Source organism: Rhinolophus sinicus, linkage group LG12, assembly GCF_036562045.2.
Source record: "Rhinolophus sinicus isolate RSC01 linkage group LG12, ASM3656204v1, whole genome shotgun sequence".
Taxonomy (NCBI): domain Eukaryota; kingdom Metazoa; phylum Chordata; class Mammalia; order Chiroptera; family Rhinolophidae; genus Rhinolophus; species Rhinolophus sinicus.
This window is the reverse complement of record NC_133761.1, coordinates 27,329,099-27,352,830: the sequence shown is the minus strand read 5'-3', so window position 1 is coordinate 27,352,830 and position 23,732 is coordinate 27,329,099. Positions and strand designations below refer to the sequence as shown.

At 43.7% G+C, this 23,732-nt stretch overlaps 1 protein-coding gene across 1 annotated transcript; it reads left to right on the top strand.

Moving 5' to 3' along the window:
* Positions 1-5,360: 5,360 nt before the first annotated feature.
* On the top strand, positions 5,361-22,274 carry DCSTAMP (dendrocyte expressed seven transmembrane protein). The gene is made up of 4 exons (XM_019750572.2): positions 5,361-5,387; positions 13,251-14,292; positions 19,142-19,450; positions 21,169-22,274. The coding sequence occupies exons 2-4, from the start codon at positions 13,264-13,266 to the stop codon at positions 21,211-21,213; spliced, it is 1,383 nt and encodes a 460-aa protein (XP_019606131.2). The 5' UTR covers positions 5,361-5,387; positions 13,251-13,263; the 3' UTR covers positions 21,214-22,274.
* The last annotated feature ends 1,458 nt before the right edge of the window (positions 22,275-23,732 follow it).

The window sequence follows — 23,732 nt, the reverse complement described above, 5'->3', positions numbered from 1 at the left end:
TGTTACTGTGGCAGTTGTATTACAAAATGAATTAGAGACAGGTATGGGCACTTCACCAAAGAAGACATAGAGATGGCAAATACCTACATGGAAGCATGCTTTCCACATCATTAGTCAGTAAACGAATATAAATTAAAACTATAATGACAGACCACTGCACACCTATTAGATTGGGTTAAATGAAAAAGACTGACCATACTAAGTGCCTGTGAGAACAGGAAGCAACTAAAACTCACACTCTGCCAGAAGGAATGCAAAGTGGTACAACCACGTTAGAAAACTTAGGCCATTTCTTAAAGATAAACATCCATGTACCACGTGATCCAGCCATTCCACTCCTATGTATTTTCCCAAAAGAAAGGAAAGCATGAGCCCATGCAAAGACTTACATTCAAATGTTCATAACAATTTTATTTTTAATTGCCCCAAGGTGGAAACAACCCAAATGCTCATCAACAGGTGTATGGATAAACAATTTGTAATGTGTCCATGCAATGGACTCAGCAATAAAAAGGGATGAAATATTGATACCTGCAACAATATGGACAAATCTCAAAATAATTATGCTACATGAAAAACTCCAGACAACAAGAAGAAGAGAGTACATACTCTATGGTCCCGCCTACAAAACAGTAAAAATATCAGTGGTTACCAAGGATTAGGAGAGAGAGAGACATCAACAGGCAGAGCACAGAGGCCTTTTAAGGCGGTGAAACTACTCTATCACTGAATACCCATCATACTTGTGGACACAAGTCATTACGCGTTCGTCCAAGCCCATGGAACGTACACCATCAACAGTAGTTTGCAGTATAAACCATGGACTTTGGGTGATTCTGCTGCATCAGTGTAGATTCATCAATTGTAACAAATGTTCACTCTGGTAGGCAAGGTTGATAGTTGGGGAGGCTGGACATGTATGGTACAGGGTATATATGGGAAATCGCTGCACCTTCTGCTCAGTTTTGCTATGAACCTATAACTGCTCTAAACAATGAAGTTTATTTTTTTTTTAACACGTGGCCTGAGGTGGGGAGGGGAGAGGGCTGCCTGACAAACCTCCACTTGTGGGAATGACAGTGGGAAAGCCATTTATGTGCCATTTTGTTTTTCTAAGAAGGAATACTCAGAATGACTGAAAGAATACATTTTCCATCGGGATTTTTATAAATAAAGGTGGCTACTATAATGGGGAAAAATGTGGCTTGAATGATTGGGATATCTGTGCCTCCTATCCGGGGCTTGGGGGCAGAGGGCATTAAGAGTTTATTCAGTGGCTACAGATGCCACTGAGGACCTGGATGCTTCCCATCTTTTGGCTCTGTCACCCCTCATTTTACAAAAGTGGTTGCAGGTCTCCTAGAACTCATATGCAGGCACAACCGTGTCTAGTAAAGGTGAACTTCTTTCTTCCTATACATGTCTCTTAAGAGAGAGGAAATCTTCCCACAAGCTCCTAAAAGCCTTCCCCTAATTTCCCCTGGGCCAGGGTTGAGTCACATACCCAAGGTCTGATCACAAGGATGCAGGGGAAAAGGAGGAGAGAGGGCTACCAGGTGAGCACGTACCTGGGCCGGACACTGGCACCTCAGGGCCTGCAGTTTTGCTTGTTTCCCTCCCACTTTGTCCAATGGACAAACCCAGCCCCATCCCCTCCCTTCTCTCTGGCTTTCCCTTATCCCCCTTCTGTCCCTGAGAGGGTTCAGTAATCCTCACCAGTGTTTCCACGGGCCTTTCTGCATAACTTCATTGTTTCTCTGTCTAGACTCCCTTACGTGTGCATCTGTCTTAAGAGCCAAATGTGAGCTTCTGGGATCATGCCTCTGTCAGGCCTAGTCCAGGCCTGGTGCATAGTGATGCCTGAAGACTCGACCTGAGCAATAGGAAAAGCTGACGGAACCGGACAAAAAGGCAAAGGGGGTTGGGGGCTGGGGGCGAGCAGCAGCATCAGTACAGAAGTGAGTGCAAAACCCTGGACAACTTCAGTATTGAAATAGTAGAAATCATCAAGATCTGTCATTGTAAAGGCTGTAACTTAGATGATCTCAGAAAAAACATAGACTGGGACTATCACTCTGAAATTAGAAGGAGAGCGTTGTAGAGCAGAGACGGCACAATTGGACTCATGGGGCAGAATTCTCGCATGGTTCCTTTAACATATGAAACATAGTATCTCTATTAGGTTGTTAAGAAAAGACTACAATTGTAAGGGGTTAAAAGCTACTAAATGGGCAAAACGACTACATTTGTATATGCCAGGCCTTGCAGCCTCTGAAACACCCTCTCCCTGTCTCAGTCCTCTAGAGGGATTCCTGAGCTGGATGAATCACAGGTCTGAAGCACGCCTCACTTAGCCATGTTTTATCAAATCAAAAATCACCTCTGTGGGACAGAGATTCCTGATGGCAGGAAGATGCTCCTGACCCTAGGATCACACAGTAAAATTTCAGCATGACTTACTGCTGCTCCTTGCCAGCCACCTCAGGCAGAATCCTAGCGATGCCCTGGAAATTCAGGTCCCAAGTTTAGTTGGCTGGTGGCCATCAGGCCCTGGTGTTAGAATCAGGATGGTTTCTACACATCAGGGCCTCTCAACCATTGCTGTTCTAAAGCTATTTATCTGAGGAGTGCAGATACTCTCAAAGAGTCCAGCCCACTAATTGCAGCCTTTCAAGCTATTAAGGAACATTGGAGCTGAATCAGGTTAAAATTCCCAGCTGAGCGTAGCTCTTCCACTCTCCAGGTTCACTGGAAGTCTAAGGAAGAAATCTTGCAGCAACAGCTGAATCTCACCTGCCTGCATCCCAGCCCCTCAACCTTAAGCTGCACTTACTTTTAGGAGTCTCCAAGGTCGAAACCCAATTAGCCATTTTCTCCTACTACAAAGTTTGGGGCTTTTCAAAACTAGGCTCACTGGCTCCCCTTGATGGCCCTAGGGGTGGCAGGGGGGGGCCTCCTCCTCCCATTGCTTCTTCGAGCAGATACTCCCAGACTTGTTCTCCCACAGCCAGCAGCCTCTGTCTCCCCTCCCTTCTGTTTGGGCAGATGTCTCCCTCTCCTCCTCCCCAAGAGGGCTGAGACCATCCCCAGCAACTTTTCTCCTCACCAGTCTCCTCCTATGATCATTCTCCTTTGTGAGGCTGATATAAACTACACTTTCTCTGTTCTTTCAAAAACCAAGACCACTGCTTCTCTACTACCGCCTTCTTTCTCTCCATTTCCGCCCCCAACACTACTACTAAGTAACCGTTGGCTTGCCCCTCTGCTCTTCACCTGTGCTTCACTCTCAACCCCCTTAGTGAAATGTCTCTTCCAGGAGCACAGTGACCTCCTAATCCCCAAAGCCTAGGGCCATTGCCTGGGCCTCATTCTTCTTTCCTCTCTCACCATCCCAGTCTGCCCCTGCTTGTCCTTTCCCTGAGTCTTCCCTTTCTTGGGATCCCCAGCATCGCATCTGGATTACCCAGTCAGTCGTCCACTCTGCTTCCTGGACCTTGTTGTTTGAATGAAAACATCTTGCTTTAATGCCTCTCTTCACCTTTATGCCTAACTAGGCCTCCTGACATGCAGGGCCGTGAAGGATGTGACCGGCGGCCTTGCCTGCATCATTTGTGACCGCTTGTCCCCAGCACCTTACACTTCAGTCACATCCAGACTTTTGCAACTGTCTCATGGGTCTCCATGCATTTGCACCTGCAGTTTCCTCCACCTGAAATGCCTCCCTCCTCTCCCCGCCCCTCCAGGCTAAGACGTGCCTCTCTGCCTCCTGGAGGCAACTGTGCCCCTGTATTCTATGAGCTCCGTGATTCAGACCCAGCCCCAGCACTGTGAGTGCTAGAAAGGCACCCTGCAGCCCCATACCCAATAAACAGAGGTCTCACTCTTCTGCTTTTCTTTCTCCACACTGTCTCGCTCTGAAAATCTCTTTGGTTTCATAGTTTCAACTTGCAACTCAATTCAACAGAAGTGCCCCGATGCTAAGCTGCAGGCACCGATCTGACTCTCAGCTCTGTCTATACCTCACATCTGCTCCCAGGCCCAGGCCCATGTGCCTGGCTGTTCACAGGATGGATATTTCTATTTGGAGATCTATCTGGGACCTTATCTCTCCAGTTACATTCCCTATGAACCCTCATGCTCTTCATTTAATTCAGTAGACTTTAAGGAAAGCTGATTTTCCTCCGCAACGTAGGTGGGCCTCATCCAATCAGTTGAAATCCTTAACAGAAAAAAGACTGAGGACCCCCGAGGAAAAGGGAATTCTGCCTTCCATTCACCTTTGGACTCAACTTGCAACATCAGCTCTTCCACGGGTCTCCCGCCTGTCTGTCCACCCTGCAGATTTCGGAATTGCCAGCCCCCACAATCATCTGAGTCAATTCCTTAAAACAAATCTCTCTCTCTCTCTCTCTCTCTCTCTCTCTCTCTCTCTCTCTCTCTCGCAATTGGTTCTGCTTCTCTGGAGAACCCTGACTAATACACTGGTCCCAATTCCTAAATCAGCTTCCTGTTACTCTACTCACCCCCCTCTAACCCACTCCAAAGATACACACTGATTTTCTGTAACGTTCATTTGCTCACAACATTCTCTGGATCCCTATTGTTCATTGATCAATAGCTGTGTCTCCCAAACATCAGACATTTGTGTATCTTCACCATAATGTTTGACATGAGTTTTTAGAGTCTCATCTACAAAATTATTTATTTTGTATTTTTCTTTATATGACTCCTTCTCAGGTCTATTTGCATTTTGGCAGGAACCCATGAATTTTAAGACTAAAGCTCTTGCAGTTATACTGTGGGTCTCAATCAAAAGGTGAAGAACAATTTTGTGGATGGGTTTGGATGCTTTCTTAGTTCCCCACAACCACGCAAGCTGGGGTTCTTGACTTCGCAGCTCAGTTTCTAAGAGAGAGAGTCCTGTGCAACATAGACACAGATTGTTACACTCGTCTTGTGTCATCAATGCACAGGTGGCTCCTTTGACTACGGATGGGAGTGAGGATGGTGTATGTTTGTCATTGCCCCATTGCTGGGGGTGGGGGTGAGGGGAATGAGAGTGAGGGGGAAAGAGAAAAGAGGGAAAGAAACCATCCAAGGTTTCATAAGTTACTCCCTAGTGTTTGAAAATATCTTGTTCCACGTTGATTTTTGGAACATCTGTACTGAGGAAAATAGTAGAAAAACAAAAAATGTCATTCCTTTGCATCAATTATCCCCTTTGTCAATATTAAATGACTTAGTCACTTCATGGGGAAATAAAGAGGTTGATTCATGGTGATGTGACTCTCTTGTCACTCTGGTTCCTTTTTTCCCTGTCTTATATCAAGACTCTGAGCCCTTGGGAAGGGCCTCTTTGTACACAAAGAAGAACCTGAGAGGAACCTGTAAGTAAACTTTCAAAATAATCTTGTTTTTGAAATTGCCTTTTCTTAAAGAAAAAATTAAATATTAGTAAATTGGAAGAAACGATTGAGACCAGAGGATATACTTGAATCCCCCTTTCTCTACCCCTGACTGTTTTCCTACATGAAGAAATATCAGAAAGGAAGTCTTGGTCCGTGTTGGCCTGTGGGATCTGAATACCCTCGTCTCAGGTGAGAACTTGAATATCCCTTTAACAGAGCGGCTTGTGTAGACTGGAGCCTCTCTCAGCCTTTGAAGGATTAATCCGTGTCAGCCAAGCCTCTGAGTGGTGATGAGAAGCGGGGCTGGTCCCATCCTGCTGCTGCGGCTGCAGGGAGGCTGGCAGGCTTCGCTGACAACGCTGGGCATGATGACGGACTGAGCTGTTCTGTAAATGCACGCTCTTCTGTTTACCCGGTAGCTTTCATTAATCTTGCCTTTCTTGGGTGAAGGTTGCTTTCACAGAAAAAGGCATTTGCTGGCTTTCCCAAGGCAAGAATGATTAAAACTAAATTATGAGGAATTCGTTCTACCTTACACGGAGACCTCGGCGCCTGCTCGATGTATTTTGGCAGGCGGAGGGAACAGTATGTTCCAAACCCAATCACAAGTTTGCATGAGTTAAAAAAAAAAAAAAAAAAAGAGGAAAAGACAAGAAACGCTTTCATCTTCTTTTGTCCCAATTACAGTGGTCCCAGGTGCGGGACTACTATAAAATGCCCAAACCAGAGGCAGCTCTGCTGCTTTTTTGTGCCTCTACTTCAGAGATGATTGGGAAACAAAACAGGGCTAGCCCAAGGGAGACGCGGTCCCAACAGGAGAGGTGACCTATGCAAGGTCACCCGTGCTGAGTGGAGGCAGGCTAGGCCTCTGGTCTCCCGTCACCCTGCCCGGGCACTTTTCCTATTTCACTCTACCCTTCATCTGAATTTCCTTTAAAATGAGATTCTCATCAAGTCCTGAAGACAGTGATAGAGGCTGGTGGGTTCAGACCAGGTTCCTGCAGGAGACCAGCAGAGCTGGCTGGAGGAGTACAGAACGCAGAGAGGGATGGTTTGTCTGGGTTTACTTTTCCCCAGGGTGTCTGCTGACTGTATCTGGGCTTGTTGAGCATAAGCCATTGTCTTGTGCATGGGGAACAGGGTCAGAAGGAGCCGGTCTCACTTAATGGTAAAGTCTGGGCATCAGACAAGGCAGGTGGTCCTCACTTGGGAAGAGAGGGGAGCACCAGGACGAGTCCCAAGGTCTTTGTCTCCAGGTCCTTCCCCAAGGAAGCAGTGAGCCAGGGGGTTTCCGTTTGCCAGTGACAGGGTGGCACTGGTGATAGGTATCTTCTGTATCCCCCGAGCTAGAAAGTTTCTAGGATGTGCCATTTGTTTGGAGGCTCTAATTATTTCATGGCTCCTTCTGTGATGGCTGCTGGCTGGGCCTTGTATCTGAAGCAAGGATGTGTTCTTTGCACCTTAACAGTTGATCTGTGCTCAGAGGTAGGTGCTCAGAAATGTTGGTCTCCTTGACTCCCCAACAAAGTGGGTGAACAGGGCTTTGGGGGTGAGGTATGCGCTGGCAGCCCACGCTCTCCATTCCAGGGCCTTTGCTGCTGCCACTAACATTTCATACCCACCCTCCCACTCCACCCCAGGGAAAACAACAGAATCCACTGTGTAGGTACCTCCAAGCCAGTGTCTGCTAGCTTGTGCAGGATTGATGGAGAAGGTTGACCCCTTCTGTTTCCCATGGCAACAGCTCAGCTCTTCGTGAAAGCAGATAAGTGCGGGCTCAGGCTGGATACCCAGACATTCTGCATGGCTCCCGGCCTGGACCAGCTCTGTTCCTTTCCTTGTTCCCTCCCACCCAGACACACAACCACTGTGTTAACCCAGTGAAAGAGAGATGGGGCTCATCATACTCTCCTGTGGACTCCAGCTGTGGTACCCCAGACTGGGGTGTGATGCCAACTCTAGGTTAGAGATAAAGGCAGGAAAGTTGTCATTACTTTTGCAATATGCTGTTGGTAAAAGCAAGAAGCAGGTCCTCTGTCCTGAAAATACAAGGATGTTGAGCCAGGCAATAAACATTATTGATAATGGAGGCAAAATACAGCGATATTGCAGTTAAATGGGTCAGGTTAACCTTTTAGAAGCTACTGGAAGACACAATGGAGGGAGAAAGGAAGGGGATCTATCCAGTAGCACACGAGGAGAGAATAAAGTAGAATTCGAGATCTTTGCGCAAAAAATAAACATTTCCAAGACATAGAGAAAAACTCTTATGCATGAGACTGGAAACTGGTGTACAACATGATTTCAAAATGTTCAGAGGATAAAAACAAGGAAAGGTAGGTCACATAAGTAGAGAAGAGGAAGGATAAGGAGGGGAGGGAGGCAGAGCAGAGAGAAGAGGAGGAAGTAATGTGAGGAGTCCTCAAAGACCAAGGGTTGCAAACTGACAACCAGGGGACAAAGTCAGCCAGTCAGAGTCTTTAAAAATAATTTGAGCCCACTTGAAAAAAATCAGGAGATGTCACCCCAAGAAATCTAGATTTCTGGCTTCTCTTGAAAAATAATCAGAAAATCTGGTAACTCTACAGCCTTATCTTTATACATCCTAGGTGAAAATTTGCCTGGGATCTGCTGCTTCTGGAGCTTAAATTGGGGTATGGACCCATTGCCCCATACTCCCTGCCCCCAAGAAGTATCTGTATCTACTGATTTCCTTCACTCTTTCTTTACAGTGCCTGTCTGAACCCTGTAGGCATTGACATGCTGAGTGCTGCCCACACTTCTCTGATTCTCTAGCCTTGACCCTGACCCCCAGCTCAACAGAGTTGAGGCCAACAGTGAAGGCACCTGTCGTCCTCTGATCCTGGGAGAGGGGGCTCAGCTGAGAACGAGGGCTCTGCAGCCTGAGCCTCAGACCGTGAAAGGCCTGACGCCAGGATGGGACCTGTAGTCAGCCATGGAGGGTTCGGGCTGTGCTGGCAAAGGAGGTGGCGGATGCCAGGGGCAGATGACAATGCAGGGAGAGCTTATACTGGCATTGTTGAGTCTGCATTTCAGGATGCATGCATGATTGGGATGCTGGGAATATATTTCAACTAAATGTAGGAGCTGCTCTTAGAAGATCATGGTAAAGAGGGTCTGAGAAGCTGCCCACCTTGAACCCTCAGTGTCACTTAAACACGGATTAGAATCCAGGCTCTTCCTTCCACTTACTCTGTGCGTGACCTTAGACAAGTTGTTAAACCTCTCTAAGCCTCAGTATCTCATCCAAACTGTACAGATACACGAATACAGAGCTTTTGTGAGGATTAAGGATCATGGGTACCTGAGGCTAAAAGAGTGGTCAGGCATTTGGTTGACAACTTGAGAACTGTCTATTATTATTATTACTATTTAGGTAATTCTTGGATAGAGGCACAGGTTATAAGTTGTCCACTTCTCTAATTATGTAATTTGTGGTGCCCGAAAGCAAATTTGGTATGTGGGAGTCGGCTCCGTTACTCAGGAACAGCCCTGGTAAGCATTTTAAAACGAGGTTCATGAAAAGTCAGAGATGAGATGTTGATGTGTTGGGAAATGTGTCACTGCGCGTTGGAAAACTGGGGCCTCACGCCCAGCTCTGCCTCCAATGCCAGGAGGCCTCGGCAAGTCCCTTTGCCCCTTTGGATGTTTCACTTCCTCATCTCTGGAAACCAGCCATAGGGGTCAATCATCTAGAACTGTGCTGTTTAATACATAGATGCCAGTCACATGTGACTGCTTAAATTTAAATTAATTAAAACTAAAGAAAGTTAAAAATTCATCTCCTCAGTTTCACGAGCCCTGTTTCAAGGGCTCAATCGTCACATAGGGTTAGCGCCCACCACAGTAGTCAGCACAAATAGAGAACAATTCCATCATCACAGCAAGTGCCATCAGACAGTGCTGAATTCTAGAGCTTGCTACCCAATATCTGGTCCTCACACGAGCAGCAGCAGCAGCAGCTGGGCACTTGTCAGGAATGTGCAATCTCAGGTGCCACTCTAGACCTTCGGAATCAAAATTGGCATTTTGACAAGGTTACCCCAGGGACTATATACTCACGTTTAAGAAGCTCTGATCTATTAAATTTCTTCCCGCTTTAAAAAAAAAATTTATGAATCTGGTACCTCCTCGACAAAGTCTTTGAGAAAGAAAGAAACAACCAACTTGTCCAAATCCTGATTCACTGATTTGCTTAAAAGGGGCTCTCTAAAGAAAGACCAGCAGAGTGAGAGGAAAGAAATCAGCAGACGTGTGAAGGCCACATGTAAACATCAGTGTGGGGAAGGTGGCGGAAGCCAGCTCCTGGTCAACTCCAGGCATTTGATCCTTCTCTAAATATCGTCAGAGAAGGGAAGTTCACAATTTTTTGTGGCAACAAAGAAACAAGAAGAAATGGATTGCATTTACTGGGAACCTTATTTCCAGGGTGTATTAAGGTGCTTGCTAATGCTCCCCTCATTAAACCTCACTGGGAAGAAGCTCAAGAAGGTCTTTTATTCAAGTAGGAAAAATAAAGAGCATATTGGAGAAGCAGTCAAGGCGACATTCAACAGTGACAGGAAGGGCAGCCTGGAACACCGGCCTCTGGGCTCATGGTCTAAAACTCTCCTGTGTGGCTTGAGCTATTAAATAGGAGAGAATACATTCAGTCCTCACACTGCAGAAAGTTTTGGTGTCTTTTGGTGACATGCTATTTTCAGCACAAAAACAGAAGGGATTAAGGTTAGATTTGTTGCTTGTTAAGACAACACGTACCTCTTACGGGACAAAATTGCAGTCATATATCTTATTTAATTGATATTAGATTTTATAGCTGAATGTTAAAATTTTAATGTGTCCATAAATCTGTTTCTTATTTTCAGAGAAATATCTGTATTAAGAACACACTGTACAAGAGAAGGGAAAAATGAATCCAAAATGTACACTGTTAATTTTTTAGGAAGCAAACAACATGGTGCTCTTACAGGACATCAGAAAAAAATGAAACAGCTGGGATTTCCGATTTGCTTTAGAGAAAAATCTGCTGATTTGAGACATATCCTTAAAGGGTCAACTATTTTGATGAGAGGGGACAAATGAGCAGATAGAAATGGGTTTATAATATACAGGTCAGTTCTTGAATAGTTACTGGCAGAAGATGTGATAGGTTACCAGCAGTAAGCTGGGCATCCTGTCACATAACCCAGAGTCATGGAATCTGGGCACACTGCAGATGACAGGGAGCTGGCCAGGAGTCAGACGGGTCTGGTCTGAAGCCCATGGTGCCACCTAGTCTCTGTGTGATTGCTGACACATTTCATGGAGCACTCTGAGCCTCGGTGTCCACTGTGTGAAATGTAACGAGCATCTATCTTCAGAGGCTGCAGGGAGATGCTTTATGTAAAGTGCCTAGGACAGAATAGACAATGGATACTTATTAGTGTATCAATTAGTGAAATGCTGGTTTGGGGTCAAATCCAAAGCCATGACAAAGAAAGCGAATGGGGACACACCTAGGAGGAGAGAGAGCACCTCCTGACCTGCTCTGGTGCTGAGTGTCCTGCCCTTTGCCCACTGCTCAGCGCTGATTGCTGAGTCCTGCTCAGGCAGTGAGACAGGTCTCACTTGGATTGGCAGTGCTGAGGAAGGATCAGGGGTACAGGGGCTCATCACTTGTTTCCGGGGCTCAGAGAGGTGAGGGAGTGGGGTCGGTGCACTGGAACACTCCAACCTTCAAACAGACCTCCGATTCTGCAAGGAAGCAAACTTGCAGGAAAAACGGTCTACATTCCTTTGCTGGTCCCCGTGCCAATGACTGTTCCAGTTCCCTTTCCTCCTGATAGAGTAAGAACATTCTCTTACGGAGTATTTTGAACTGCTGATAAGGCCAGTCCCTCATGGTAGTGACCTTTCTTCAACACTTAATTTCTCCCTGTATCTCTTTTCTGTGCTGAGCATTTCCATTCAGACTAAGTGACAGGAGCTGCAAACCCTCTCTACGATTGCTGGAGAAATTTCCACAGGTTTGTTTCTAACCTGCCTGTTTCCCCATCTCATTTCTGTTCTTCATTAACCTCATTCAGCCTGAACCGAGAAAGAGAATCATTTTCTCTCCTCAGGTTGCTCAGTTCACGCCCTCTAGCCGATGCTGAACGCCTCTGTAACATTAGGAGACTAATTCGCTGGCTCAAACAGTAGGAAGCTACCCTATAAATCCAGCCCCTATTTGATGTGAGAAGAGATTTATTGACAGTGTTTTAACATTGATCAATGTTTTCATTAACATCCCATATATACAGCATAATGCTCATTAGCTATTTTGATGTTAATCAGGAAACATCTCAAATTTATTTTATGCCGTTCCAAATGAACCCAAGTTCATCACAGACCTAAATCTGCATGACAGGATGGTAGCAGCCCCATTTTAATTGGTAGCACCTTCATTTTAATTATGCCAAACTCAGGAAAAAAGAAACGATAATTAACTCAGTGACAAAATATTCTTGTTTTCCTTGTAAGAGTCTCAGGAGAGAATTGCACTGGGAGGGTAGGGCAGAAGAGGGAAGATGCAGTGGTTACAGAGCAGAGATGCAATGGCCTCAATCCAATGCCACGTTGAAATTTGGATGTCCCTTAGTATGATTTGTGGTCTATAAAATTAGAGCACAAGAAAACAGATGACTATCAAAAAGTGATCTTTATATAGTTTATTAAAATGTTAGCTTTTCCATAAACCCCCAGGGTTTGTTTTAACTTTTAAGACCCATAATACTGCATTGCTGCTTTTATCAAGCAAGAATCACTGCCTAGCAAAGCAGCATAGAATTCAGTGGCTTAAGGTCAATAAGCATTTAATATTGCTCAAGTATCTGTGATCAGCTGGTGGGCTGGCTGGGGACTGGCGGGTCTGGGATGGACTCCTTCACACGTCTGGTAGCCAGCTGGCTATTGGCTGAGTTGATGCAATAGACTGGTCATGTGTCCCTTGTCACCAGGCAGCCCAACCTGGGTATGATAGGCTGAATACTGCTCCCCCACTTACCCCACCCTGGATATCCATGTCCTAATGCCCAGAACCTGTGAAAATGTTACATTTCATGATAAAAGGTACTCTACATATGTGCTTCCGTTAAGGATCTTGTGATGGGAGATTTTCCTGGATTACCTGGGTCTTAATAAGAGGGAGGCCAGAGGATTGGCATCATAGAGAGAAGATAAAACGATGGAAGCAGAGGTCAGAGAGAAAAGAAGATACAACACTGCTAGCTTTGAGATGGTGGACAGTTCATGAGCCAAGGAATATACTCGTAGGCAGCTTCTAGAAGCTGGAAAAGGGAAGGAAATGGATTCTCCCCTAGACCCTCCAGGAGAAATGCTGCCTTCTGGACCTATGTTACACTTCTGACCTCCAGAACTGTGGGAGAATATGTGTTTCTATAAGCCACTAAGTCTGTGGTAATTTGCTACAGCAGCAATAGGAGACTAATATACCTGGACTTGTTGAAAACTTTGTAATAGGGTTCCAAGAGAGAGGCAAGAGTGAATCATAGACTTAGGGTTGACGCACTGTCACTTCTGCCACATTCTATTGGCCAAGAATGTCATAAGGTCATCCTAAACTCAGGTGTTCGAGAAATAGACCCCACCTCTTGATGGATTCTAGTTCTCTCACCTCTTGATGGGAGAAGCTGTAGAATCCCATTGCCAGGGGTTGGGGAGATTGAAAAGGGTAAAGAATTATGGCCATTTTCTGCAATCAATCTATCACCGTGCCCTTTACAAAATGCCAGAGGACATTTCAAAAGCAACAGCTGACCCTGGTCTCTTTTTCATTTCCAGGGAAACAGAGAGCATGGGTGTCTGGATCTCAGGCACCAATATCTTCCCAAGTCTTTGGGGAACGTACGTGTCTCCAAGAAGTCCTGGGTGGATGAACTTCACCCAACATTTGGGAGTTTGCTGTTTCGTTGCTTTCATTTCAGTGGGCCTTCTCTCTGTGGCCTTCTCCTGGTTTCTGTCCTCATTCATAGTCTTCGCCACCTCCTGGATGATCACGTGTGTTCTCCTGTGCTGCTCCAAGCATGTGCGATGTTTCATTCTTCTCTTCTTCCTCTCTTGTGGCCTGCGTGAAGGCAGGAATGCTTTGATGGCAGCTGGCACAGGCATAGTAATATGTGGACACGTGGAAAATATCTTTCACAACTTTAAAGACCTCCTGGACAGTATGACTTGCAACCTAAGAGCAAAGAGCTTTTCCGTACACTTTCCACTTTTGCAAAAGTATATCGAAGCGATTCACTGGCTTTACGGTCTGGCCACTCACCTAAGTCTATTTGATGACCTTATTTCTTGGAACCAGACTCTGGCAGTGTCTCTTTCCAGTCCCAGCCAATCCCTGGAGGCACAGCTAAATGACACGAAAGGCAGAGTCCTGGGGGTCTTCTACCAGACGGTGACGGCGACAGAGATGTTGTCCTCCCTGGGACGGCAGCTACTTGCCCTCGCAGGGCTTTTGCTGGTGCTACTTGGCACTGGCCTCTTCATGAAGCGGTTTTTGGACCCTTGTGGTTGGAAGTTTGAAAACATCTACATCACAAGACAGTTTGTTCAGTTTGATGAGAGGGAGAGGCATCAACAGAGACCCTGTGTCCTCCCGCTGAGTAAGAAGGAAAGGAAAAAGTACGTCGTCATTCCATCTTTCTGGCTGACTCTGAAAGAAAGGAAAAACCTGGGGCTGTTTTTCCTCCCCATATTTACTCACTTCTACATCTGGATGCTGTTTGCAGCCATTGATTTTCTGCTGTATCAGCTCATTTCCTCAGTGAGCAAACATTTCCAAAGCTTGCCAGCCTTGGAGCTTCATCTGAAGCTGCACAGGGAGGTAGGTGCTGATGGGCGCTGCACATGGGGTATCCTGGCTGTTTGCTGTATTTGCAAAAGATCACGAACCTCTCAGGTGGGCCTGTGTCTTACCCACTTTGGGAACTACAGTGCCTGGCACATAGAAGGAGCTCAACAAATGTTGGTTAAGTTGAAGACCCGCTGTGAGAGTCTATCACTCTGAAACCTTGGGGTCACTGTGTTGGTTACCTGTGGCCACAGTAACAAATTACCACAGACAGAGTGGCATAAAACAACAGAAATTTATTCTCTTGTAGTTCTAAGGGCAAGAACTCTGAAATTAGTATCACTGGGCTGAAATCAAGGTGGGGTTGACAGAGCCACAGTCTCTTCCACCTCTAGGGGAGAATCCGCCCCTTGCTTCTTCCAGCTTCTGGTGGCTTTGGCATTCCTTGGCTTGTGGCTGTGTTACTCCATCTTTGTTCTGTCTTCACATCGCCTCTCCCCAATATATGTAAAATCTCTCTGCCTCCCTTTTAAAGGATGCAGGCAATTGCGTTAGAGCTCACCAGGATCATTTCTCCATCTCCATCTCCTTAACTGAGTCACATCTGCAGAGTCCGTCCCCCCCCCCAATAAAGTAACATTGACAGGTTTTGGATATTAGGGTCTTCTATCTCTGGGGGGCCATTTTTCAGCCTCCTCTAGTCAACAAACACTGAAACATGGGAATAGGGGCCTCTGATGTGAGACACGAAGTTGATTCTCAAGCAGGAGAATCTGGCATGAACCTAAGAGGCCAGATTTAGGGCCTGATGCCCTCTCTTCCCAGACTTCTTGTGCCAGTAGACTTTGAGCACTTTCTCTGAATGAGAACTTCCTTTGTTGGCATCCTGAGTCCTTATCAAACATAGGAGGCTCCTAAAGCATCAGCGTAGTGTTTTATAGGGCAGTCATTTGGTTCCACAGTGACCAGATGGTGCAGCCCTGTAGCACCCAGGGAAAAAATGGAACCAGCTTAACTTTTGTTTTCTAGACAACTTACATCAGTAGTTTCAACTTTAAGTACGTGTTAACACGTTGCGTACGGATCACGAGAATCTTCGTTTTTTTTGAGCCATGCATTAAGGACGGATAACGAGAATTCTCGTTTTTACTGTTGACTCTTTTTACTTTGCATATTTTATTGAATTATTTGTAGAATAATTATTTATAGAATAATTTATAGGATAATTTATTTGTAGAATCTATTATTTATAGAAAAATAATAAACGACATCGAAGCATTTACGCTTTAAAGAGAAGAGTGCATTTTAAAGTAGTTTCTTTTAAAAACCTGCTGGAACAGAGGGGTATGAGGGATTTAAACCCCGCCGTACGCAACGTGTTAAGAATTTCCTCAGGTGGATGTAGAGTCTAAGGCCTCAATTTGCAGAGATCCTCTTTTACACAGGAGAGCTCTTTTAATAAGCACTTCATGTGATTTCAAAGCAGGTGGTCCATAGACCACACATCGAGAAACTCAGGTTGCTCAGATGCTGGAAAACAAAGACCTTCTAAACCAGCAGTCCTCAACGAGGCTGCACCGTGTCATCACTGCGGAGCCGAAAAAGCAAACAAGCAAACAAACCCGATGCTTCCTCGGGCCCCTTAGATCCACCCAGGCTGGGTGAGGCCTGGGTGAGGGATTTGTAAAAAACTCCCTGAGTAATTCTAACGTGTGGCCAAGATTGAGAACCACTGTTCTAAAGCCACCACTGAAAGACTGGAGCCATCAGATAGATCCAGGAAAATATTAATTAGCCAAGAAAGTGTGTTTCCTTGAGTTTGTGCCTTCTGAGTCTTGAGGAATCTGCCTTTCTCTCCTCTATTCTCATTTCTCTCGGCAGCTGTGTCCTAATGGGTTTTTGTGTATCCCATCGTTTCTCTTTTCCATTTTTCCCTGTGGAAATTTGTGATTATGTGGACATTTCAGAGGATCTGGATATCGTCAGACACTTGTCTTATTTTTTTTTTAACCCAGAGGTTGTGAACCTGAGCTAGGTGGACGTGCGTGTGTGCATGTGTATAATGTGTGCTTGTGCGTGCATGTGCTTGTGTAATGTGTGTGTGTGTGTGTGTGTATGCGTGTATGCGAGTGTCACACATGCTAGGATGGAGTACCCTAGCCCAAGTGGCTGGTTTCCACATGTCTGATTTTTCCTTCTCTCTGCAGATCTAGCATAGGTTGTGCCAGCTGCTGGGGAAATTTTAGAGGGGATCGATTGTCCAAAAACCCTCCTCTGAAGCCCCACTTTCCATTTCTGTCTTCATCTTGGTCTGGGCTCCTCTTGCTGCACTTTCCCTCCCCTTTTCTTCTGACACAGCCATACTGTCCGGGTTCCCACCCCTCCTAATCCTGGGCTGCTCCTCAGAGTTGATTACTCTGAGCACTCTGCTTCCCCTGAAGAATTCAGTTAATTATAAGAACCCTGTTGCTCTAGATATCTGGAGCAGAGTAGATAATGGAAGCAGTGTTTCAAATGAAAGTCACACAAGATTTTCAGTCATGCTTGATCCTGGGGGATGGCTGGTAAAAAGTCCTCTCTCTTCCCTTTCCCCACCCATTCTCTTCCTGTTTTTTTTTTTTTTTTAAATCTTCCCTGCTCTGTTCTCCCTCACCTTCTTTCTCTTTTTGCGTCTCTCTCATTTATTCCTCTCAGTCAATAGCCATGGCTGCCTTGTGAATTCTCACCGTTTTAGACAGAAGGGGAAAAAATGTAAGTCCTGCTTTTCAAAACAGGCCCAGCAGCTGTCCAATGACAATGTCTTGACAATTGCGTTTTGGGGCATTGCTGGGTACTGCGAATGCAAAGATGTCTAGACCTGGATGGCTGCCATTGAGGGGCTCACGTCCTGGATGGGGAGGCCACCGTGTGCACTCACAATGACAGCTGGAGCAGATGTGAGTGTGAGATTGCTGTGGGAGCTCCTCTCAGACTCTCTCTTGTGGTGCCTGGAAAACTGTGCTGCCAATAGCCTCTGCGTGACTGGCAGTGCCCTGCTGTTACCCCAGGATGCTCTTAGCGTCTCCTGGTCTCTCCATTTCTGTAGATTTACAAAAGAGAAGTCAAGCAGGAAGAGAAACATCAGTTCAAGCTTTTGCCAATATTTCTGTCCCACCTTCATAAGATTTTAAGTAAAGAAGAAAGATGGGAAATGACTTGAATTGAGCTAGCTGGATGGGTGGGCATTGTAAGTAAAAACAGCCATATTGCAACTTATTGAACACCTACTATGTGCATAGCATTTGTCTGCATTAACTTTTCAGTACTGTTTGATACCAGTCCTCTGTCCATCACTCAATGCCCTCTTGGCAAATTGTTTACTTAAGAGAGGTAAACACATTTTAAAACATCAGGGTACCATTTAGTATACTGTTAGAGTTTTGAGAGTTCATTTGTCTCCCACATTACCCTCCACCAACCCTGCACAAAAATGTTGACTCAACCTTTACAAAGCCCTGCCTCCCAACTGCAAAATCTCCAGTTAGATTCCTAGACTAAATAACTTCTCCCCAGACCAGACACCCGCTGCTTTCTTATTGCAAGATTTCTCATCACTGAGTCAATCGATGTGTTTGTTTCTTCAATAGAATTAAAAAGAGTGCATGCCTTTGCTCTGGGGATCAAAATCTCTCTATTTAATTGTAAGCAAACTGTCTTAATAAGAGAAAAAGAGAGGCAACACAAATGTCTTTCACTGCTTAGCCACAGTGCTAGGGAAATTACAGATCTCACTTGATGTTTGTATAGAGAGGGCCCTGCTTTGGGATTTCCAGAGTCTTCACAAGCATTAGGGTAGATCCAACGTGCATGGTATTCTGTGGGTGTGGTTAGGTTCTTTTTGAGAAGTCATTTACCCCTTCTTTACTAGTACTCCAGTCTATAAGGTTAATGCTCCATCCCCATGGTGTTTAATTTACACTGGGAGTAGTTTATTCACGGGCAGGATCTGGTCCATTATTTCCTGTTTTACCAAATTAGAAAACAAATCCACAAGAGACTAAATGACTTTCTGAGGTCAGGGAGAAGAAAGAGCTGAATCGGCATACACTCTTCTTGCTGGTGGCTTGGCTGGGTGACTAGATGCTACCTTCTGCCTTCTGTGTCAGTTTGCTGAGGGCAACTGATTTGTTCTCTTGCCTTTAAGCAGGGAGGAATGAGCCTCTCCTGAGCATCCAAGAGATAAGAAATGTCTTATTTCGAGACCTCTAAAAATAGGATTTTAGAGCCACCTTCAGTAAATACTATTCTTAGTATTCTTGCACTAAGCATAATTTTCCCTCTCCCAAGCTCTACAAGGATGACTTGGAATATAACTTAATGACTCTATATCTTTGTGACCTTGTGGTTTTATGGGGAGGATCTGACTGGGTCTTAAGGGGCTATGGTCCAAAAAGCTTCACCCCTAGTTGAGCTAAAACCACTTTTAATTAGTTCCACATGCCCTAAAATGTAGAAACAGGTGCTCCATAAAAATGGGTTATGTGGTCAAATTTGTTAGGATAACCACTGGCTGAAGTTAAGCAGATTTCTCTACCTTCTTCTCAGAGCCTTCAATAGTCTTGTGGGCATTGTGTCTCTCCAAAGAAGGGACAAGTAGACAAACTTATTTGATACCTTTCTTGTAAGGAAGTCTGTATGTCCACAAATACAGTTTGGAAAACACTGCAATAACTACAGGTAAGACTTTACTTCAATCACAGGGCACAAAAGGAGCCACAAGAGCTCTTTCAGCCAAAGCTCCCTGCCTATTTTCAGATAAATGCTCTGTTGCAGTCAGTATTGAGAAAGACAAGGAATGACACGTAATGGCTTGCATCTTGGTGATTTTGTTCTTTCATTTTAGGAGCAAGGAACTCAAAACATCATCCACAATTCCTCCTTTAATATATCTCTGTTTGAATCCAACTGTATCCCTCAACCAAAGCTCCTTCTGTCTAAGACCTGGATTCCTCTCAGTGTTATTCTTGTGATACTAGTGATGCTAGGCCTGTTGTCTTCCTTCCTGATGCAACTTAAAATCTTGGTGTCAGCATCCTTCTACCCAAGCGTGCAGAGGGAGCGCATCCAACACCTGCACATGAAACTACTGAAGAAAAGATCAAAGCAGCCAGTGGGAGACGTAAAAAGGAAATGCAATCTGTACTTTACAAAGGTAAGACCAAGATGAGGGTATAGCCTAGAATTAAGGAAATTTTGAGTTTGAAGGGCAAATGGCATGTCAAAGCCCTCTTCAGCCTCACATTAGAGTTATATCCTCAGCAATGGATGGGACACTAGGGTGAGGGGGAATTAACTGGCTATGGCTCTTAGCTTTGTGATTTTGCATGCTGGTCTAGAGGATACTACAAGATGTCCTTCAAAAGATTGATTTCAAATGAGTATACTTAGTCTTATCATAGAGAGGCTATTGGGAAGGCCCTCTGTAATGACTATTAAAGAAAGGGATTAAGAAGTACAACTTGGTAGTTACAAAATAGTCATGGGGATGCAAAGTAAAACATAGGGAATATAATCAATAATATTACAATTACTACAAGGTCAGACATTTAAATTCGCGAACTCATCCTAGAAAAAGTGCTAGATACCTCATTGCTGAATATCACTATGGTCACCTTCTAAGTACTCCCCTTGGGAAGCTATGCACTGACGCCAGCATCTAGTCCACCCTTCAAAGCAATTTTGGAACTTTTTCTGGAATGGCCATCAGAGCTGTCCTCGTATTACCCTTGATGTCCTGACTGTCATCAAAATATCTTCCTTTCAATATTTCCTTTATCTTCTGGTAAAGAAAGACGTCATTGGGGGCCAGATCAGGTGAGTAGGGAGGGTGTTCCAATACAGTTATTTGTTTACTGGCTAAAAACTCCCTCACAGACAGGGTCCTGTGAGCTGGTGCATTGTTGTGATGCAAGAGCCATGAATTGTTGGTGAAAAGTTCAGGTCATCTAACTTTTTCAATGAACAATTTCAGCACTTCCGAATAGTAAACTTGGTTAACTATTTGTCCAGTTGGTACAACTTCATAATGAATAATCCCTCTGATATCAAAAAAGCTTAGCAAAATCGGTGCAACAAATTCGTGAACTTAATTGTCAGAGCTCCTACAGATGATGCCAGGTGGGTACTAGTCTTATCGGTGGGATCACCTCGTAAATTATATAAATTTCTAACCACTATGCTGTACACCTGAAACTAATATAAAACAATATTGAACGTCAAGTGTATTTGAAAAAAATTTTAAATACCAAAACAATAAAAGGAGTTACTTTACTAGGTCAAGGATAAATAAATAACAGAGAGGTAAATACCTACTACAGGTTGGTAAACTCCAAAGAATTTTCTTATTCTCCAGCATTAAAAAATATATATGGCATGTATGTATATTTATGGATACATATGGTAACATAATGACTTTCATACACATATAAAATGAATGCTTATCAAAGATTTTGTTTAACTTATTAATTAAAGAGGGAACAGTAAGAAATTCCAACCAACTCAAAGAGCAATTCAAAGTACACACATATATAGGCCACCAGGAATACCAAAATTAATTTGTTTAATAGCTGCAAAACTGGCTTCTTCCCCAAGGGTGGATGGGAACGTCCATTGTACTTATAGAGTAAAATTTATTTGCAAGTCCATGGGCAAGAGTCACTTGCATTGTTGCTATCAGCTATCTACAATGTACACAATTAGAAAATAGCTCGTAGAAAATGAAAGACCAAGATAACCCACAAGGATAAGCTCTTCTGGCCATTTCAAAGTCTTTTGCAACTTTTCTTAACACTAGTAGCCTCACAAGAAAAAGTTTCTGTCATATGCATTTGACATTCTAATACCCATTCATCTAACTTTTTGTCTCTACAGATTCATTTCTGGCTTCCCGTCCTGAAAATGGTTAGGAAGAAATAAATGGACACAGCAAGTGGAGACAATCCATGAGAGACCCAAGTAGCTCCCTGGCCATATTACATCAGCAATTGTCCTCAGGTCTACTGTTGGTGGTCACTATTTATGCGCAACAGCAGAGAACTATGGTATATGCACGGTCCTTGAGGGGATTAAGCTTTCAGGGCCAAACTGCTTTTCTTCATAAGGCCAAAGGGCTATCAGGTAAATGGTTATGTCATTTGTCTTCTAAACAAGGCACAGGATCTAGACTGTGTCACAATGTAACAGGACTATAATATACCAAGCCCGTTGAGGGTAAGTTTCATCATAGAGTAATATTCCAAGAAAAAAAAAATTAGAAAAAAATAAAAAACTCTACTGTAGGCTCACAAGCAAATGCCAAGGATAACATAAATGTATAATACCAGTAAAATATCTTTAAACCCCTCTGTCCCTTCTCTGCCCTTCTCAATATCTTCCATAGCTATTCCATACCCCCACAACTGTCTCTCTTCCCCCTGGCCCCTCATTCATGAACTGTTTCCAAACCCTATCTCCAGCAGCTCCTAATTTCTTCTTACCACCACTTCTGCTCTTATCCCTACTTTCCTGGATCTCTTGTTTTTCCTTTTCTACCAAATATTCCAACCATATTTATTTAGGGACAACATTTATCAAAATCATATGCAATGTTTGTTAAAATGCCCATCTTGGGCCTCGTTTTTACTCAATATATATTATATAATACAGGGGCCTATTTCCCCTATACTCTAAATACTTAGGGAAGAGGGGAAAACCCTTGAATACTGATTCTATTATCTCTGAAGTCCCAGAATGGGTAAGAAATAAAGAAACATTAGTGTCTTTTTATTTTTTAAATTTCATTTTCAAAAATTTTTAGAGATACAAAAGAGTTGCAAAATAGTGCAGAATTCCATTTACTCTTCACCCATCATCCCCAAATGTTAACATCTTACATAAGCGTAGCACAATTATCAAAACCAGGTAAATAACATTGAAAAATGTATAATCTATGGAGTTTATTGAATTTTCATCCGTTGTTCCACGAATAGCCCTTTTCTGATCCTTGATTCAATCCAGGCTCACACAGTGGTTTCAACTGTCATGGTTCCTTGGTCTGGTCCAACCAGGGATCATTTCTCAGTCTTTGTTTTTCTTTCATGATCTTGACACTTTTGAAGAATACTGACCAGTTGTTTTGTAGAATGTCCTTTGATGTGGGTTTTTCTGATGTTCCTTGTAAATAAACCCAAATAATGTATCTTTGGCAAGAATACTACAGAAGTGATGATGTATTCTTCTTAGTGTGTGATATCAGGGGACACATGATGTGACGTGTCTCATAACAGGTGAGGTTACCTTTCATCACTTAGTTAAGATGGGTGTGCCAGATTCTTCCACTGTTAAAAAGTTCCTATTTTCCCCTTTGTAATCAATAAATATGTTGTGGAGAAATACTTGGAGACTATAAAAACATCCTGTTTCTCATCACACTTTTCCCCTCTAATTTTAGCATCTGTGGATGCAAAACCATGATGGCCAAAAAATGATTATCTTCTACATTTCTTAATTGTAATTTTATATTATCTCCAGAAAGAAACATGTTCTCAAGGACTGAACTTTGTTTCAGGCACCAGAGTAGGTATTTACACATACTATATCATTTATGTTTCATGACAACCCTGTGCGGTAGGTATTATTATTTCCATTTCGTAAGACATCTTACCCTCAGAGACCCTGACTTAGCTGGCCTGGAGTGGAGCCTGGGCGCTGACATGTTTAAAGCTCCTAGATGATTCTAATGGGCAGCCAGGATTGAAAACAATAATTCCAGGAAGTTTTGCAGAATTGCAGGTCTTTCGATTCAGGTCTTCAATGGTGAAATCTCTCTAACAGAAGGAGTCTACACTAGAAATGTGTCGGATTCAGCATGTTCTAAGGTGTGTGCCTTGGACCGCTAGACCCTTAGTTGTTCCATGAAATGAGTTACCGGATGTTGGTACATCTATACAATCTGCCTTCCAAACTTGAAGATTCATAAAGCACATTGGCATAATTTAAAAACTTTGAGAAACCGTATAACGAAGAAATTTCTTTTAATCTTGTTTCACCCAGAATTTCCCCAAATAACTAAACCATGGAACAATTTTATCTGTAATAACTATTGTTGTCCCATAAGACCAGTTCTACAGCCCGTACTCTGGCAAATGCTGATGTAATTGGCATGACTTTCAACCAAAACAGGATCAGAGAAGGTGAATGTGCATGTATAGTTTGGGTTTATTGAAATATTCCGATAGTTTTATGCTTTATTGTGTTTTCTACACAAACAAATGTATATATTAATAAACTGATACAGCGTGTGAATTTTTGTACTCATTTTGCATTTATTTTTCCTACAGAGAAGGGATCTGCCCCACATTAGGTAAGACAAAGAATCAACTGCTCGATTTTTAGCAGAAATTGGATGCTTTTGCCTTTCTAAATTCTTCTAATTAACTGACTTACTTATCTACTTA

What these genes read in the sequence shown, in the direction of transcription:
- DCSTAMP (XM_019750572.2), top strand. Translation starts at nt 13,264, where the DNA reads ATGGGTGTCTGGATCTCAGGCACCAATATCTTCCCAAGTCTTTGGGGA. An exon ending in ATCTGAAGCTGCACAGGGAG is followed by an intron (nt 14,293 to 19,141) that starts GTAGGTGCTGAT and finishes CTTTCATTTTAG; the next exon opens with GAGCAAGGAACTCAAAACAT. An exon ending in GCAATCTGTACTTTACAAAG is followed by an intron (nt 19,451 to 21,168) that starts GTAAGACCAAGA and finishes TTGTCTCTACAG; the next exon opens with ATTCATTTCTGGCTTCCCGT.